Source organism: Columba livia, chromosome 2 (assembly GCF_036013475.1).
Source record: "Columba livia isolate bColLiv1 breed racing homer chromosome 2, bColLiv1.pat.W.v2, whole genome shotgun sequence".
In the NCBI taxonomy this organism is placed as follows: Eukaryota; Metazoa; Chordata; class Aves; order Columbiformes; family Columbidae; genus Columba; species Columba livia.
Window position 1 is genome coordinate 80,121,458 of NC_088603.1, and position 20,468 is coordinate 80,141,925.

At 38.0% G+C, this 20,468-nt stretch overlaps 1 protein-coding gene across 1 annotated transcript in view; it reads left to right on the forward strand.

Moving 5' to 3' along the window:
- Positions 1-14,747, forward strand: part of MC4R (melanocortin 4 receptor) — a 28,855-nt gene extending 14,108 nt beyond the window's left edge. Inside the window, exon 5 of the mRNA XM_005510159.3 lies at positions 189-14,747. Coding sequence (XP_005510216.2) covers positions 274-1,269 — 996 coding nt within the window. The 5' untranslated portion in view covers positions 189-273 and the 3' untranslated portion in view covers positions 1,270-14,747. The remainder of the gene's footprint in view (positions 1-188) is intronic.
- Positions 14,748-20,468: the final 5,721 nt, after the last annotated feature.

Sequence of the window (20,468 nt, forward strand, 5' to 3'; positions counted from 1 at the left end):
AACTTACAGGCTCTTGGGACTCTGTGATATAGATTGCCAAAGTAAATGTGGTGATGATGATTCAGAAACTGCGTCTGTGAGAGAGCAAACCAGCATTTCTGAGTTTGAAACCTTATTTTGTAACAGCAGTCAAAGTGTTCTGAACTGCTGCCTGCCTCAGTGCTGGCTTATTTTTCTTTTCTTCCCAGGCTGAAAAGCCAAAGAAGGTTTTCAAAGGAATGCAAAAGGAACAGGAGTTTTAAAAACACGAAGCTGAAAGGAGCTCTCCATAAGATGAATTTCACCCAGCACCGTGGGACACTCCAGCCTCTCCATTTCTGGAACCACAGCTACATACTGCATGGAGCTCCCAGCGAGCCCAATACAAAGAGCCACCCCTCCGGAGGCTGCTACGAGCAACTCTTTGTATCCCCTGAAGTGTTTGTGACTCTGGGCATCATCAGCTTGCTGGAGAACGTCCTGGTCATTGCGGCAATAGCCAAGAACAAGAACCTTCATTCACCCATGTACTTCTTCATCTGTAGCTTGGCAGTGGCTGACATGCTAGTGAGTGTATCCAATGGATCAGAAACTATTGTCATCACGCTGCTAAACAATACAGACACAGATGCACAGAGCTTTACCATAAACATTGACAATGTCATTGACTCAGTGATTTGCAGTTCCTTGCTTGCATCAATTTGCAGTCTCCTCTCAATAGCAGTGGACAGGTACTTTACTATCTTTTATGCCCTCCAGTACCATAATATCATGACAGTGAAGCGTGTAGGGGTCATCATCACATGCATATGGGCTGCTTGCACAGTCTCAGGCATTTTGTTCATCATTTACTCTGACAGCAGCGTTGTAATCATCTGCCTTATCAGCATGTTCTTCACTATGCTCATTCTCATGGCATCCCTCTATGTCCACATGTTCATGATGGCTCGGATGCATATCAAAAAGATTGCTGTTCTTCCAGGGACTGGTCCTGTTCGTCAAGGGGCCAACATGAAAGGGGCCATCACTCTCACCATCCTGATTGGAGTTTTTGTTGTGTGCTGGGCACCATTTTTCTTGCACCTGATTTTCTACATCTCCTGCCCCTACAACCCTTACTGTGTGTGCTTCATGTCCCACTTTAACTTCTACCTTATCCTCATCATGTGCAATTCCATCATCGATCCACTCATTTATGCGTTCCGGAGCCAGGAGCTCAGGAAAACATTCAAGGAGATTATATGCTGCTGTAGCCTGAGAGGGTTTTGTGATTTTCCTGGCAAATATTAAACTGAGTGGATACTTTATTGTGTAAGACACATGCAGCACAGACTTCCAAGCCTTTCTCAGCAGAATTTGGGTTAAATCTTTAAGAGTGAGCACCTCTTTCTGTCTCCCCTCCTTCTCATCCTTGTATCCCATTCACACGTAACTCATATTTCTGTAGAATGTTTGTTATATCTACAGTTTGTAATTTATTTGTGTGGAAAGAGAAGTAACACTTCATACCCATTTGTAAGTAAGCAAATAAATGTAATGATGAATGTGAAATACATACAAACAAGAGCAGCTGTATGTTCCAATTGCTGACAAAACATATAACTTGCCTGGCTTACAGTACATATTGGCTGATACTGTTCCTTATGCTGTTGGAGTAATCATAACTATCCATTACATTATATCCAGCTTAAAATAGAGCATATGCTTCTCTTTTAGAGAATCAGAGGTTCTCTGGAATTAGAAAGCAGGTTTTTCATAAAGGTTACTGCAACCGACAAGCTGTGTTCATTCATTCTGAACCCTTTTCCTTCTACTCCACAAGCAGCAATTATTTCTTTGTTAAGCTTTTTGCCTACAACAACAAGATTTTTCAAATGCCTGTTACTGAGACAATTGAATGCTTGGGTTTCCTGTTTGGTTGTGGTGGTTTTTTTTGTTGTTTGTTTGTTTGGTTGTTTTTTTGTTTTAAAATTTATTTTATTTTTCCCAAGGTGATAATTGATGTATGTGTGAGAGTATCTTTTTTTCCAAAGTTGAAATTGTTTCATGGATCATCTGTTAGCCCTGGATATATTTGCTAGACTGACATCCAGGTAGACTACCACCCTCCATTTACCTATGAAGCAGGTATGTTTTTAAGATTGACAGTGCCAGCAACAATGTAAAGATTCACTGAGAGATATACCTGATGAAGATGAAGAGGGAACTTCAGTTTGAGCATTCAGTCCTTCCTTGTTCTGAGGTGGTGTGCGAAAGAGGCCTCTGTGCTTCAGAAGAAAATACATCCTTGTCAGAAACAGGCTGCCCTCTACTCTGAGGTGTGGTGTTAGCAGATGGGATCCACTGCCAGGATCCTTACAGAGTCAAGGCACATGTGAATCTGACTTGAGCACCTCAGATCATATTGAGAAGCATCTGATCTTTGTGGGGTCAGTGCTATCACATGGAAGGTATGCTGGCTGACAAGTCTCTAAACCCATGCTCTGTATCTGGCAGCCCTGTGTGTTACTACTGCTTGAAGTCAGTTCACCTTTTCAGGCAGCTGTTTGATGTGTCCTCAGTTTCATGCTAAAAGGCACACCACAGATTATAATAGGGATCTCAGGTCCCTGATTTTAGCACCTTTGGAAGTGTTTAAAGTATAAATGTCAGTACACAGGATTCTACGAAGGTGTCCCTTAACACCTCGACAATATCAGCTTCTATTTAAGGGTAAAAAATAATTTATTTATTCCCAGAAAGCATAAAAACATAGTGGTTAACTGGTAGAACACCTGAAAAGTTCTGACTTAAAAACTCAGAATTGAATGGAAATAATAATTTAGGTTTTAATTCTGGATGCCTGATTTTACCAAGGTGAGTGGTGAATTAGTTGGATGAGCGGTCCTATTAATTTTCTTGGAAACAGCTTGTTACCTCAAACTGCTTGTTCCCTCATTAAAGAAAGATACAAAATTAAAAGGTATTTCTGAGAACCCGATTTTTGCTGCCTGGGATACTTCTCCAGTCAAAAGCTGATCTTTCAGTTGTGGGTAACTATTCATGACATTGTAAAACTGTGAAAACATTTGATCCTTTGTCAAAGAGCATGAAGGATTTAAGGTGGGTCTCAGGATCTTTAATTTCATTCTACTTACAGGTAGAGTAAGAAAATAATTTGACTTTGTGCATTGAAGTCCCTTGACAGACCAGCAGGAGAAAAATCATGTCTCCTACACATTAATCTTGCAGATGGTCTACCCCATCCACCACACTTCTTGCAACACACCCTGTTACCTTCTCGTAGCTTTAGTAAATGATATTGCCACTTCACAATGGTTGCTGTGTGGAAGATGTTGAATTAAAACTACTACATTAACTTGACTTACTTTCTTCTTGATGAAACTATAAACATTTCAATAATACATAAGAAGAGGAAAAAAAATAGTATTTAAATTAATAGTTTATCCAAAAATCCAATGGACTTTATTAAAGGCCTTTCTTGCTCTCTGAAGATATGTCATCTATGCAAAAATACTCTGCTGATAATGCATGAAATTGCTGATGTCAGTTTGAACAGAACACAAATATAACTTGATCATTTTTGGCTTTCTTAGCTATTTTAGGACCATAAATTATGATATTTGGCTCCAGATATTCCCTTTGTAGACCCTTGATGCAGAGGGGCTCCAGTGGAAAGAGAGCAAGTTACTACCTTAGGTACTCTGAACTTTACCTCCAAAGTTTCTCTGTCTCCCCTTAGGCTATACAAGGACCAGACACCTAATCTAAACACATCTGAATTCTGAAGTAAACTACTTCCTGACCTTCTAGTTGATTACTAAAACTAGCAGTCTCACTTCTTTTTGCAACTCAAGGGGAAGAAAAATAACAATTACTTTGTATCTTGTTAGTGTGGAGGCTTTTATCAATGGTTTTCTTGTAGTTTCCAAAAGCATTGTGTATTTCTTGACTAAGACTTATCAAGACAGTTGTGACCCCATTATGCTCTAAATACAATTTAGAAATCTAATTTTTAAAACTAGCTTATTCCAGAGTTTTAGTGACTCTGAGCTGGCTTAGCAGCTCTTCTGTCTTTGTTTTATAAAGCTAAATGTACATACATACTTTTGAAAACAGTTTTTAATTGAAGAGGACTTTTTCATTTCATGGTATTATCTCTCAGAGTGTAATTTATTGAAATTGCTGGCAAGCCTCCTACATAGATAGCTTTCCTGTTCCCAGATACTCTGTTCTTTCTGAGTAGCTGAATCAGTTTGTGTTTGCCTATAGCTCTGGCAGCTTTCCAGCAAAGAGTCATAGAAATTGGTGTTGTGAAAGATAAGCAAGTTCATCTAGCTTGCTGGAGAGTGGGAACAGTGGAGGATTACATTCCACACTCGATTTGCTGGAGCTTTGTTCTTCTATTTGAAAATCTTCTAAGAAAATGAGATTTCTTTCTTTAAATATGTGGGTCCCTAATCACTTTAGCACTCAGCATTTTAGTCATGTTTTTTAACCAAGGAACATTCCTCTGCGGCAAGGAAATGGCTTTGTCTCCACTTTACAGGTGTAAGAATATACATTTTCACTTCTGCTGGAGAAAAGGGGCTAATGGATTTGCTCAGCCTCCTAGAAAACAGTCTTCGCTTGAGCTGGGTTCTCCACCCTTCCCAATAACTGGCTGTAATATAATACACAAAACTTCTGAAGAAAAGGTCTTTCTTCAAGAAGGACGTTTCTTTAGCTTTAAAGTAGTTTTTGAACAAAGTGAAGAACTCAAAAAACACTTACAAGGATGCAGCTGGTCTCACTAGAGTGGGTTTTGAATGATGATCCAAGATCCCCTTTACAACTGAAATACACTGTCATCTGGAAGTGAGGAGAAATACACTGATGGACTCACGTGTTATTGAATGTGCAGCCTTTATTTATGCCTTTAATAGGTGTGCAGAGCACACGTTATTAATGTAATTCTAAAATGGATTTGTTGTTGTTAAACTGATCCTATTCTACAATGTGTTCATTGGGCTTCTCTATTCTCAAGCTGAATTCTGGTGAAGGAGAACTTTTGTCCTGATGTTAGTTATAATATACTGTATTGTTTATAGGCTTGAATAAAAATTGCAGTCTCAGTCCCACTGGAAGGAGCTCTCAGAAGATGTACCTTTTGGGATGAAATTTTCATTGTTTGTCCAGAAATTACTTCAGATTGTAAACTAATATTCCAATCCCTTAAATTGTATCTCAAGTGTCCTAGTGTGGATGAAATGCTTCTCTCACTTATAAAAAAAAAAAAAAAGGAGACTTTATACGTCACAGAAACTGTCTACTGCTACTACGGATACTGTCATATAAGCCATGTTATGAATTGGCCATGCTTGGATTTTTTTTGTTTCAAATGGTTCTGTTGTCCTAGCAGTTTTTAATATTTTTGCCCACTCTGTTCGTAGAAGAAAAAATTTTCAGATTTGTGGATTTAAAATAGCCCTCTTTGTGTTTGTAATGTAAATGTACTCATCAGTTCTGTTTTTACTCATTTGATCCCTTGCAAACATTGTTCATTTGTTTCACTTGTTCTCCTTTACGCTTGGTATATTTCTGTATTTTTATATTTCTGGACTGCCATTAATCTGAGTTCTCCAAGTCATCGCATACTCACCACACAGCCTTTGTGGTGGGTTTGCCTTTGGCCAACAGCAAAACCCCCACACAGCTGCTTGCTCACTCCCCATCTTGGAGGGACAAGTGGAGAAAATCAGAAGAACAAGAATGAGAAAGCTTGTGGGTCTGGGTGAAGGCAAGGGTATCACAACTACCATCACAGGTGAAACAGGCTTGATTTGAGGATAATGAACCTAATTCATGACCAATTAAAATGAATATTTACTTACTGATTCAGCTACCGGGAAACAAAAAGTCAAAACACCAGGACAGTGTTTTGCCCTTTCTTCCCCAGGCTTTCCCCGAGGTGCCCGCCCGTGGCTGAGGGGCTCAGCTGTGCCCTGCGCTGGGGCCGCTGGAGCCGCTGGAACCGGCTGTAGCCAGCACAGGGCAGAACTGGACACTCCCACAGGGGCCAACCCGGCAGCCCCGGGGCTGCTGTTGCTGGTACCTTGGCACCTGCATCTGGTTCAACATGGTAGGCAACAATTCTGTAAGCAGCATATCAAGTGAAGTCTCATTGCTCTGTACATTTTAGTTCCATTCCACAGAAACCTCCGCACCTAAATCATTAACCTCTTTCATGTCCATAGCTTCAGCTACTCTTTTTTTTTTTTTCCCTGCAATGAACTAATCAACCCAAAATGTTCCCCTCTTCGTCTCTTTCCTGCTGAAGAGCTCTCACTGTAGAGGTTCAAAACCCGTTATTAGCTTCTGAATTAATGACTTTGAACAATATACTGTTAAGTCCCATCCTATTTCTATTATTTCAATCCTCAGAATGATCTGCCTTCCCTAATTGGTTTTCAGATAGTCCTTTTTGTGGAAATTGTGGACAGCTTTTACCACCAAGCACTGACGCTGGCACATCCCTCTTGACACAGCCCTGTGGGTCAGGCTGCAGCCTCTGCTGGCTGTGTCAGCAGGGATCCGTTCTAAATCTTGCACGTACTGTGTTGTGCATTAATAAAAAATAATTTATATATGTTTCCAGGTGACAAGAAAGAAAACTAAAACTCATAAATGTGTGCAATTTTCCATACTTAACTGTTTTTGAAACAAACACATTATAGCTTATTAGAGCTTTATTCTTTGTGAAAGGCAGTGGGTGAGTAAATGAACATAAGTCCAAGTACATTTGGAGCCAGTATAAGCGGAGCATAAACAAAACAGTTTATTCGTGCAATAATCTGCAGTAACTGTTTTGAAATGCAGAGGAATTAAAACATATTATGAAGATATTATGAAGATAATATCCACTGTAAAAATATCTTCTGTTGAGATGGCATCTCTGTGCACATCTGAGATTTCTTCTTTTGCTAACACAGGTAATGCAGAGTACAACATATGCTCCTCATGTACATCATAAAAACAAGCAAGCAAGCTTTCTAATGTTGTATTCAGTACAGCTTAAAGGCTGATTTATTAAAAAAAACAGTCAAGCTTGGTTTTCCCATTGAAAGTGGAGACAAAAGAAGGGGTCTGAATTAAAAAAAAAAAAAAGAAAGAAAGAAAGAGAAAAAAGAAAAAACAGAAAAAGAAAAAGAAAAAGAAAAAGAAAGAGAAAGAGAAAGAGAAAAAGAAAAAGAAAAAGAAAAAGAAAAAGAAAAAGAAAAAGAAAAAGAAAAAGAAAAAGAAAAAGAAAAAGAAAAAGAAAAAGAAAAAGACCCCAGGTTTAAATTGCTACTATTGAGGTAATCACCACATTTTCCCAATTTTGACTAGGCCAAGGGAGTCTGAAAGCTTTCTGGAAAGCAGGAATCATGCAGATAACTGTCCCTAGATTTAGCTGGCTGTGCATAAACCTGCCAAGTTCTGGCTGATGAGTGGGTGTTTGCTTTAAAGCATTGAAAGTCATCTAACAGTGTACACCATAGATTATCACTGATGCTTCTAATTATCAAGATACACATACAGACACAATAAAATTGCAAAAAAAGCCTGGCTGTGCATGAAGACAAACATAAATAATGTATGTTTGGTAGAAATAAATCTTTACTTATTATTCTGAAGATTTTACTGGGGAGATGAGGTTGATGTCATTGCTTTCTTATGATTATTATCTTCAGCTTCACCCATGGAAATGCAATACTTGCAAGTAATACGGACAGCCTAATTTTCCCCTCTAAGACAAAGTTGCTCCAGGCCAAATAGCATAGTATTTCATGCAATATTAAAGGTAATGCTGGTATAAACTCACTGAGAACTTAGGCAAAATTTTGCTAAAATTATGCATGTCAATGGTGTGTATATGGTGTGTAAAATTCCATGCTTCTTTCATTTTAGTGCAAATGTTACTACTGACCCTCCCCAGTTTCTCCTGGAAGAAATGCTGCTGCCTAGAAGTAACCAGATGCCCAAAGCATTTATGTGGGTTTCTCCCGTGACCACCTTCACCCTAGTGAGTTCTAGACCCACTGAAACTTCTGCTCTTCTCCCTGGACATCACTGCTCTTGTGTCCTGTGCTACCTGACCACCTTCTTTCCTCTTGCTAGGCCTCCCAAATTCCAAGTTTATCTCCTTCCTAACTGGGGTATATGCACATCTCCTCTCTCCAATTGACTTCTGATCCAAATGAGCTGTCATCTCCCAATAAATAGTTCACAAATGTAGAAGGACTTTTTTGCATGCTTGAAATATTAAAGCAGTTACCAACACTTTCTTTTATCAGTATTAACACTGAGCATTTGAGTTTGCAACCAGAGATACATTGAGAAGAGCTATGAGTCCACATTTATACATTCAAACACTGCCAGCACAGCCACTTGTCATCAAATTAATTACATTTGGTGAACAGTTTTGATGTTTCATCAATCATGGAACCTGAACCTAAGCATGGAAGGCTCAGTTCACCTGCCATCTTCATCTATCTTTTTCTTCACCCTTGAGGCTGCTGTTCAAATGCTGGGATACTCAAGGGATACAGGTTTTTAGATGCTCAGTGGAAAAGTTTGTTTATTCCAAACTGAGTTTGGTTTTTAACTGTCATTTAGAAGGATGGTCTGAGCTCAGAAAATCCCAAGGAGAGATGCTCAAGGAGATAAGCTCTTCTCTGTGCATCTGGATATACAAAGAAAAGCAAAATTTTGAATTTAACTCCTTCTGAGGTATTGCTTTCCCCTCCCACATGGTATTGTGGATACAGCAGTGTAGCCAGTGAATGCCTTGAGAGACACTGTGAAAATAGGTCTCTTCATAGGGCCTCAGCTTTCCTGTAGTCCACAGAAAGAAGAGATAGAACACACTCACAGCTTTTCTTACTTTTCTATGTTGCTGTAAGAAATAAGGAACACCTCTTCTTGTGGAAAAATATAGTTTACTAGAAAATCATTCAAGTCATATTTGAATTAGAGGAGCTTGCCTTCTAAGATTTAGTTTCTTAACCTGAATTTTATACTCATCATATTTTCTTATTCCCATTCCCCTAAAGAATATCCATTAAACTTTGTGATTTGCTGTATCTGTTGTCTCATGCAGAAATTAAAAATGCAGACAGGATGTATGATGTGTTTTTGGCACCCCTCTGTTGCAGTGCCTTTACTGATCACAGGGAAGTCTCAACTGTAAACATTAATTTCCTAATGATGACAACAGGGACAAGAGAAGACTCAGTCTCTTGTGCTTTTTCCCCTCATTTTCTTGCTTATAGGTATTGTACATTGTCTTCTAATACAAATTTTATAGCTTTTTTTTTTTTTTTTTTTTTAAATGGAGAATCAGCCTGTTGTGGTTTAACCCCAGTTGGCAACTAGGGTCATGCAACCGTTCACTTAGTCAAAAATGGAAAAAAGAACTTATGGGTTGAGATAAGAACAGTTTAATAGGACAACAAAGGAAGAGAGAAAGATAATAATAATAATAATAATGATAAGAATAGAATACACAAAACAAGGCTTACACAACACAATTGCTCACTACTCACAACATTGATAGCCAATTCATTCCCAACCAGAGATAGTTGCCCCCTGGCCAACTCCTGTTTTTATACTGGGCATGACATCATTTAGTAAGGAATATGTCTTTGGCCAGCTTGGGTCAGTTGTCCTGGCTTGGCTCCCTCCCAGCTTCTTGTGCACCTAGTAGGGCATGGGAAGCTGAAAAAGTCCTTGATTACCCAGCAACAACAAAAATATCAGTGTATTATCAACATTCTTCTCACACTAAATCCAAAATACAGCACTATATCAGCTACCAGAAAGCCAAAACCAGGACACAGCCTCAAAAACGTTAGATGCAATTTAGGGAAAAAAACAACTAAACCTCAGCTCAGCACCCTAATATGGCTTATTTAAAACTGACAGCTACTCAGGCTCAAAGAGAACTGCTAGCTATATGGTAAGTAGTGACCAGATGCTTCCAACTTCAGCTTATAACACTATTTTGAGGAGAGGACGTTCTGTGATGTAATTTCATGAAGAAAATCTTGAAGATCAAGGCGATAATACTTGACATATCTTACAAAACAGAGAAACTCTTTTTTTTCTGTATTAGATGCTGGAACTACAGAATGCAGGTTCTGCAATTTTGCATTTGTTTTTTCTCTCTTCTTCCTTTTATTAGTCAAGATTCTTAAAAAGCTTCAAACATCCTGGAATCTTCTAATTAGAAAAGCAAAGACAGATCTAAGAGGGAAATATTTTTGTAGGGCAGATAGCTCTATCTTGGAACTCTTGAAGTGCTGTGTATAAAACCTTTGTACAAGGTAAACCTTAGCTAATAATAAATTTCTCTAGATGTTTTACTCTCACTTGTTCAAAATATGTGTTTTGGAGCACTAATATGGGTAATAGCAGTCACAAGGGAAAGAAGTGATTTAGGAATGCCAAATACTTTTATGTTAGAAGGTGATGGCAACATATGATGCACCCACAAGGTTGCTGAATGTGAAGATCTGTGGTTACTGGAGAGTGTCGAGGGTCATAAGTTCAGTGTCTGACAAACTAGAGCAGAAGCAGCTCTTCAACCTTAGAATTATAAAGCTCTTTAACTTACTAACCCCTCCATCTAACAGAGTAGCACATAACACCTACTAAGAGAAAACAAAAACAAACAAAACCAAAAACAATCCTGTCTACCACACATGCATTTATATGGCAATTGTTTGCCATGCAGTTTCAGCATATCTATGACTTAGAGGCTGCAATGTCAGAGGAAGGCAAGCATTCCTACATTTTGTGTTAGGTCAAGAATTTTATTCTGGTAATACTAAACAGCTGCACTTCTAAAAGGTCTCATTTCAAAGACAGTGTATCTTTTGATTCACATGCTTAGTTTCTTGGGTGGCATCTCCAGACTCTTCAATCATTCAACTTGTGTTGCCCTTTTCAAGTTCTACATCTGTCAGAAAAGGAAAGGCTGCCATCTCCTCAATAGGTAATACTCGAAAGACTCTGTGTTCGTGCTGCATTTCCTGATTCACAACAGAAAAGTTCTTGGGCATGACCCCTGATGCAGCTATAGATACTGTTTCATATGCAACAGACACAGTAGTAGTTTATTGAGTTTGCAGTTTAGGTCAAAGGTTAATTCCTCTTTCTATTATACTTCTGCTATCCAAATGAAATAATGAGAATGAACAAAGAAACTGACGTTTAAAGTCAGTTTGAGAAAAAATAAATGTGCAAGGATCCTTTTTTTTTTCTTTTTCTTCACAGCCCAACAGCTATAGGAATAGTCTGGTTTTAAAGCAATCTTTCCAGAAGAGACTGTGCAGCTCCTTCCAAAAAACATGCCCCTTTTGTCAATCTTAGCTGGCATTTCTAAGTGACTGAAAGGAACTGCAGTTTGGTGATCTGGGTGATGGATGATTGTCACAGCTTCCTGTCCCAGGAAGTGTAATACACAGAGCATTTGTCTCTGAAATTGAGCAGGTTTATCAACTTCTGAGGGACCTTTCAGTAGTTCTTCGAGGCTACTATTGTGCTTCAGATGTCACATAATACTTTGACATTATCACTCCAAATAGCTTAAGAGGAGCTTCTGAGCTTCCATTTATTGTTGCTTTATAATAATAAATGCATAGAAAATTTAGTTCCAAAGTGAAATCTAAGATTAAATAGCCTGAAGTTAGAATTTCAGCTTCTGAAGGGGTTGATACTTAAATTTGTTGAACAATTAAGGCAGTATGAGCAGGGGGACTTTAATCTCTTGTGCTAACAACAGAGAATTCATTTAAAGGAATCCACTTAGAGTTTTATGTTAAAAAAAATACTGATATTTAACAGGTACTAAATTTGATAAGTACAGAACAATAGAACATTAGAAATAAGCAGAAAAGAGAGAAGCAGAAAAGCAACAACCTTTCCGGCTAAGATAGTTTAATGATTGTTCCTAATCAGAACCTGGCTTCTAGTTACAATAAAATGTACTTCACTGAAATCTGCCCTCAAAACAAATTTTAAGAGAAAAATGCCACTGGATTCAGGCAGCAGTAGCCTGCTTTGCTTTTTTTTTTTTTTTTAGAACAATTTAGAATTGTTTTTAAAACATCCTTATAGAATTGCATTGTTAACCAGAACAAGCCTGTAATAGGCTATTTTAAGTATATTGAATGAATCTTAGTCAGTCTCAAAAGCATCATCAATTTAAATCTGTTCTCATTCGTATAGGGATATTGAAGTCTTGGACAATTTTCAAGTATATCTGAGTTTGTTTTGCTCTAATGCAAACTTTTCCTTCCTACCCAGCCTCAGAGGAGTGAGAGCTCTTCAAATTCCTTAAATGCTCCCACAGGATCACGATGACCTCTTTCAATTGATTTAACACTCTTTGTGTCCTATTTTGTCTGTAAAACAAAATAAAAAAAAAAAAAATAATTGCTCTCCATGTCTATTGAGAAGTTTATGTTATGTGATTTCATTTAAAACAGAAATATTTATATTACATTAGGTCCCAAATCCTGCAACCATATTGGATCCCACTGTACTAAGAGTTTTACAAAGGTATGATAGACAAACACCATCTCAAGGAGTTTGTAGAATAAAATATGCCTGCATAATTTGGTGAAAGACTCTATATAAAGTGCGAAGGAGCTATTGTTACAGTTGATGAAACAGTGGCAGCTGAATTTCTTTTGGATATGATACGCTATTGCAATCATTTCCCAGGAAATGAGAGTAATAGGCAAGGCAACCCTATGAACACTTTTTTTTTAAATGATAAAAATCAGAATGCTTCATGTTTTCATTCCAATGCATTGTGGAAACCGATGAGAAGTTTTTGAGGCACATTTATGCGGTACTAGTAGAGGAGCAGTAGAAGGAATACCAATATATATAGAGAGATTATAAACCTCTTTGTGAAATTCTCTGGTCCAGTTCTTGTCTCTTTGAAATGGACAGGAAACCTAAGCTGACTTCAGTGAAGTCTGAATTTCACCTCTGACATTTAAATGCCACTGTTGTTCACATATAGTTACTGGGGATACAGAAAGCACATTATGAAATGAAAATAACCTTTGCACCAAGATTTTCATCACAATTGCAATATTCTCTCATGACATTCCATCATTTTTTCTTTTATTGTTAATGTCAGAGTGACCACTTGAAAGACCTCAAAGGTCCAGATGCTGTTTGCACAAGTTTCTACATGATGATAAAAATCAGATTCTAAACATTAATCAAAAAGTTCTGCCTTAATCTTCCTTTATCTCTTTTTATTCACATGGTTGATATTTTCCAGTAAGTTAGGCTGTATATTGTTCTTTTCTCAATATTTCTTCCTCTAAAATTTTCTCCCATTTTCCTATGCATCCCCTCAGAGGTTTTCTTACCTGGGAGGAGCTGAGCATGCTTAGTTGGAAAGCACGATGAGGTGGGCAGGAGGGAAATATTGCAGCTAGAGGAATGTGAGGCATGGAAGTCTCATAGGAAGATGAGTGCATTGATACAGCTCAGGTGGATGGAAAGAGGGGTGGCTTGTTTTTTGTTTGAATTTTTTCCTTAAAGGTGTGCAAATTGTTGCAGCTCAGGAAGGTATAGAAAATTGCTGGAACTGAGAACAAGTATGGAAAAAAAGTAGGAGGTACTTCCTTGTAAATTCTTTTACTTTAATGCGTGTTGTGTAGTAGAGCTCTAGGCTCTCTATGTCTAAAGTTCATTGTTTGAAAGTGTGATAAAGGGAACACTATGTTCAGAGACTGAAAGCTTCTTTAGTGTTTCAACAGGCTTCTCACAAAGAAAGGTGCAGATAGCATCACTTCAAAGCTCTGTCTAGCTCTTCACACAAGGCTACCCACCACAATCTACTTGCAACTGCATAAGCCCAAGTGTAGGGAGAAATTTTCACAGTTATAGCTACCTACTTGTGGGGGTTTCTTTGTTGTTGTTTCTGGTTTGTGGTTTGTTTTTTTTTTTGTGTGTGTGTGTGTGTGGGGGGTGTTTGTTTTGTTTTCTTTTTTTTTTTTTAATGAACTCGTTTTTTAGTTAAAAAATATATGTTTTTCTCTGTCAAATTCTGTAAACACATTAATATTTTTCTGCTTTCACTGCCTCTTATGATCTGAGGTTTATCTGAAGTTTCTGGAAAAAGGATTTCCAGTGCTTGCCAGAGAAAGAAGGCATATTTTTCAATGCATTGTTTCCCACAAGATTAGAAAACAAAACATTAAACAATGTTTCAGAATTCAAAGTTGAATCTTAAGACAGCAACAATGCATATGAAGTATCTAAATGCAGATGCTGTTTGTCCAGTTGGGAGGTTCTTTTAAATAGTTTCAAAAATATTATTGTTTTAAACAGATGAATTACTCAATTTTGAACACTTTTTCTAGTAAGGAAATCCTGTGTTGCATGACATTGCTATACAATTCAGAAGCACTTCTAAAAATGTCTGGGTTTCTCATAGATGGGCTAAATTACTGCTTGATTCAACTATGCTGACTTTACTAGGGTTAATTTATCTCAATATCTCTGTACTGAAAAAAAAAAAGTTGCTTTTTAAACTTATAATACTTCTAAAATAACACAAAATCGTACTGAAGGAAAAGCAATACATTTTATGAGGTTCCCTATATTAGCTTTGTTTATTACTATCCCAATATAAAAATAAATATTGAAGAGTTTTCTAGACTGGGCAAAAGCTTTGCATTGAAAATGTATCAGTCATTTAAAGTGGAAGCAGCTAATTTGTGACTATGTACAACAATAAATATTATGTGTAAGTTGTCACTGAAGTGTTCTGCAAGAAAGGTTTCTCTTCTTTTTCTCATCTTCCCATCGACTGCCTGAACTCTCTTGATGTTACTGGCTTATTGATGATGATTGCAAGTGTAACTCCTTAGACTTGGCTGTGAGGGAGGTGGAAACATCCGCCTATGCAGAGAAGGTGTGGCCTGGCTTAAGTGTAGTAAAATGGACTCTAAGGCCTACTGCTTTAAAAGGAGAGGTCTACAGTGCCACTGAACTGTGAATGTGAATCAGAATGACACTTTGGTGACCGTTCCAGGGAAAGATAAGAAACTTCTGTTCTAGGCAAATGTCTCAAATAAATTTTTACTTATTACAAACTATATAACCTGAGATCTTTAAATGAAAATGAAAAAAATTATTCAAAAGGTTTGAATTATACCCTGAAAATGGATATAGCCCTAGGTAAGTGAAAGACAGTCCCAAAGATTATTTAGTTCTTATGACAGCACTAATTCTTTTGTGACAATCTCAAGCAGGAAAGTTCAGATGTGTTGCTAGACCTTTGGATCAGGTATCAAAGTCTGTCTCCCTGCAACTGGGATGTTTGACACCTGTTTGGTTTGGATGCTAACTAATGTTTTAGCTTGTTACAGGTTCACTAACTTACTGTAGAGATTTGACAATAGTTTTATATTTAGAAAAAAATTCAAAAACATAGGAACTGGATATTGTTCATACTGCTTGTACAAAGGAAGAATCAAGATGAAGTAATGACATATGAAGTGCTTTTGAGTGATGATAAGCATGTTGCAGAAGTTTATTTTAGTCTTCCCAATTCAGACTCAGAATTTCACTGGAACCTTTTTTTGTTTTTCCTTTTTCCTTGCAATCTTGTCAGATCCTTATACTGAGAGCTGATCCTACCTATTATTTTCTTGAGCCTCCTCTTTGATCAAAGTTTTCCTGTCTGCGACTTCCAAATGACTTTATGAGTTCTCTCTCAAGTGATTCTTGCTATTGATTTTCAAATCTACAGACCGTCTGAAAAGACAGCTGCTCTAAAAGTTTCATGTGTGCTCTCTGAAGCTTTCCTGCATATGAAAATGTGCTGCTTTGTGCTCTGATGAGACTTATTATTTCATTTATTTCTGAAAACAGAACAGCATGCAGAAATGTGACTGGCAATTTAATGACTGGGATGTTAAGCAGAGATCTGGCTGGAGGAGTTGGGAGAGGACAAGGTGTTTGAGGAAGAATCTCTACATCATTTGCTGAATATATGGGAAAGCATTTTAAAGATCAAAAGACTATGGGCATTTAATTAATATTCAGTTCTTAGGGAAAAGACAGATAATAATAAAATCTTTTAATGAATCTTTGTCTTTTACTAGCTTAATAATTATCTATCTTAAAGTTTTCAAATAATACTTTGAAGTTAGATCTGTAGACTGAATTACTCATCTGTAAGTATCCTCTTTAGGCAGAAGAAAGAGAGAATGGTGCCTCTGAAGGGTAACTGATCCCATTTTCAGGTAGACATTTGCAGATGTTATCTACAAATCCCAGTCTGACTTCATTATTTAGTCTCAGGCTCCCTCTATTGTCAATCTGTCTGAAAGCTGATAAGTTCATGACTGTTTTAGCTCCAGTAAACTGAGCAGATATCACTGGCAAGCAGCCACAATCCATGTGTTGCAATGCCCACTGTCTGAATTCAGAACTGCTCATCTGAAATGCAGCCATGCTCTAAAAGAAAGTCACCCAGAGCTGGGACCTCTGGCAGTATTATGAAACAAAAGTGATGTACTGTGTTAGTGGGCTGAGACAAGGAGCAAGAATTCAGATATACTTACTGCATTGTCTAGATAGAAGTCTATAAGCTGCTTAGATCAACCTGCAGGATATTTGGGATGTTATTTTACCTGGCCTGTGTCTCACAGTGAGCTAAAGAATGTGACTTTGGGATTTGGGATTTTGCGTTAGAGGCTAGGTACTTTAAAGTAAGGTGATACAGTCCTCAACAGCATTGATCCCTGAAGAGCCTGCTGGGGCCTGAAAGCCAAGGAATTTAATTATCTGCAGAGCACAGCCTAAATTTCATCAGCTTTCAAATGAGAAAAATTTAGTTGAGAATATTTCATATGCAGTGAAGGAGCAGAAGACCGATTAGAAACTCTACATAGCAAATCTTCCCAGATGTAATGAGTGGGAGTGAAATGATTTTGGAATTGAATTTTTTTTTTTTTTGTCATCAGCTTTTAAGTTAATACACATATTATGTCAGATGGACCAGAAAGTGAGTCTTCTTTTGTTGTTCTGAACATCATTGCCTCTTGATAAACGAAAATCTCCATCACTGAAAACTGTAGTCTTTGTTCCACTGAATGGGCTAATGTCCCCAAAAAAATGTGGGCAAGAAGGCAAACCACAATATTTGTACCATTTCTCACCATTGACTTAGCTTCATACAGATTTGGGTAAACACCAAAGAGGGATATGGGATTAGCTGTTTATTGGTAGAAAAGTAGAAGCACTATTTTCTAGAACAGAATTATGTAGTTCATACTTACATTTTAGGTCAGAGGGAAAAAAAATAATAAAGAGAGCAGCAGCAGAACATGATAGTTAAATAGGAGAGTATCTCTGTATTCTATGAATGGGACAGTGCTGTTTGAAAGTTTCAACCTAATGGTTATAAGGTACAGGCACAGAGATGCATTTAAGCCTGCTTCATATAGGGCTGAAACAGCATATCTTGACAAAGCTCCATTTGGCACAAAACACAGCAGCTGGTTGGTAGCAACAATCAGATCCTATGGGGAAGTTTTGCACTGGCACCTCTCTGGACACAGAAGTATCACAAAGTATTTGCTGTGAGACCCCCTGTGACTGATATGAACTGCCTCAGAATCGTGTTCTCCAGCTGTGACCAGGACTTTGGGGAGAATCAAGACACTCAGTGTAGGAGACAGCAATTTCAGGTGAAGTTTTTCTAGGCTCCAGAACATCTTCCAGTGAAAGATTAAGAGCAATCATTGAACTAAGTACTTACAGACTAAATGTAAAATTAAGATGATAATTAAATTTTCCTGTTTGCTCCTGAAAAGAGATCTATAAACTAATCAAGCTACTTTTCCTGCTGTCTAGAATGCAATAAAGACACACAGAAGCTATCGCAAGTAGAGGTTTTTGTCTGAGTATAAGTAGGTCTGAAACATGAGTCATACAGACCATAGGATAGAAACATGAAGATGGGTAAATGGCTGTGGAGAGGCTCTGAAGACAAGGCTTGAAAGTACTTGATGGAAATAACTGGCTATCATGAGCATCCTCAATAATTTACACATATATATATATACACACACACACACACATATATATATATATATTTTACCTCTGTTTTATTTGCAATCATTATATTGAACTATTCATATAGTCCCTGGCCTTCCAAAATAGCAAATTTCTTGGAGAGCGGGGACAGAAAAGAGGTTAATTGGAGCTTTGCCTTCAGTTTCCATTTTGATACTCGGTGTACACTTGTGCTTCCTACTTTTCCAGAGTGCTGCAGCTTTTTGTTATAGTCTCGTTGATGGCACTTTGGGCAGCATGGTGCATGTCTCCAGCTTCGGTGAGAAGTGAGTATTATGTTAAAACCTTTGATAGCTTCACTCTTACGTCTGCTCGCTAACGCAATGACAGTGTCTCTCTCTCTCACACACTTTCTGGGAAGTGGGATATTCTGGTAGATGGGGTGAGAAGGTTTTTCTTACCCCAGGTCCTACAGGGACATTCCTGTGCCCCTTACTAGGGCTTTTTCTGTCACTAGTGCTCCAGGCTTTTGTTCATCTATTAGCATGGATGAGCTTTGTATCTGAGCAACAAGTTTGCTATTCCTCTCTTTCTATGATTAGGTGAGTCTCCATTTGTGGAGATGCTGTTGCTCTGGACTTTATGTTAATATAATACTTGTAGTTTCTTTCATTTTTTAATATTTTATTTATTTTTATTTCTAGAAAACATGCCCACTTGCATGAATGAGGGTAAGAATTTGTAAGGGTTCAAGAATAACAAAGCCAAAAAGAGGTATAGCATGGTAGTTCCCAAATTTTTTTGTATGCTCTGTTACTGAATGTGCCAGCTCTCACTTGCAGCCTGGGATGCAAAACTGCTGTGGGAGAATGAAAGATCTCTGCAGAGGTCTAGAGCTCCTCATTCATCTTGAAGGGAAGCAAGGATGACATTGAGTCTGATAGGTAAATTCAGTATGATTAATGGCTAATATCCTATGCATTACAGTAAAACAGTTTTGTAGGCGTAGTTTCAGAAATCAGTTTGGGGACAATTTTGGTCTCCAGTTTATCTATAGATGAAGGCTGTGATCCTGTCCCACACTCTTTTTGCTTTCTTCTGATAAAAGGGAGATAATAATTGACCCAAACTGCTTCCCTAATGTTGTGGTTTAACTCGAGCTAACAATACAACTATGATAGCCGCTTGCCCACTCCCCCCCAACTCCCTCCTCCCAAATATGAGAGTGAATCGAAAGGGAAGGGAGAAACTTAGATTGAGATGAACACAGTTTAATAAAATAACAAAGTACCAATACACCACTATTAAATATATATACATATTTAATAGAAATAGAATATAAAATAGAAGGTACTCAATGCAATTCATCACAAACTCTGTTCAGACCGAGCAGTCAGTCCCAGGAAGCACCACCTGGTCCCGACGCCAATCCTGGAGAGAGAAAAGAGAGGAAAAGGCAGAAAAGGCCCAGAGGACTCTGCAAAATGGCAGGATGGCAAAAGCTGATTTAAAGAAAGTCCTGAACATAACTCCTTCAAACACCTGTCTGGGAGAGAAGAGAATGCTAGAGCAACCAGAAGATCCTGACTCTCCTTAAATATGAAGCATGACGTTAATGGGATGGAATACTCTTATTGATCAGTCTGGATGTCAGCCAAGCTCTGCCCCATCCATGCCTCCCTTCCTCGATGCCTCACACCTGCGGGCAGAACATTCAGAATACCCTTGGCTTTCAGACAACAGCAATTAAAAACCTTAGCTCTGCTCTGGGGTGTTATCTCTTGTTCTCAAACGAAGTCCAAATAATGACTGTGCTAGCTATGAAGAAGAAAAGTTTCTAACTGCATGAAGAAAATTAACTAATTTTCAGTCAAACCAGCACACCTGCATGTTTCCAAAAGACAGCAGTGTCCTTGATGTGTGGATAAAAGGGCTTTATAGCCATATTTCTCACACACTTGCCAGCACTGCACAGGAGCAGAAAGAAGGTGTGACCAGAATGCTCAAGGTTTGTTTGGACCATTGAGTTTTATCACCAGGTAGAACTTTTGCAAGCTAGAACCACCATGAAGCTTGACCAGACAAAAACATTGTAGAGGTATAGTTTTTTTCTAGGATCATCTCCTTTTCTGCTGGATTTATATAGTATCTTTTCTACCTAGGCATTCTGGGCCAAAATAGTCATTCTTCTCCCTCCCTTTTTCATCCCAGTCCAGCACCAGGAATAGGTCTGGAATAGAAACTATGGAAACTAAATGCAGAAGTAATCAAGGTGAGGTGATAACACTTCATAACCAAAGTAAAACTGAAAATCAGGCATGATGGATTAAGCCTCTAGGAGTGAATACATACTATAGCATTAATCATTTCTGTCACTGTCTCTCCCTAACCTTCCAATGTTCGAGATG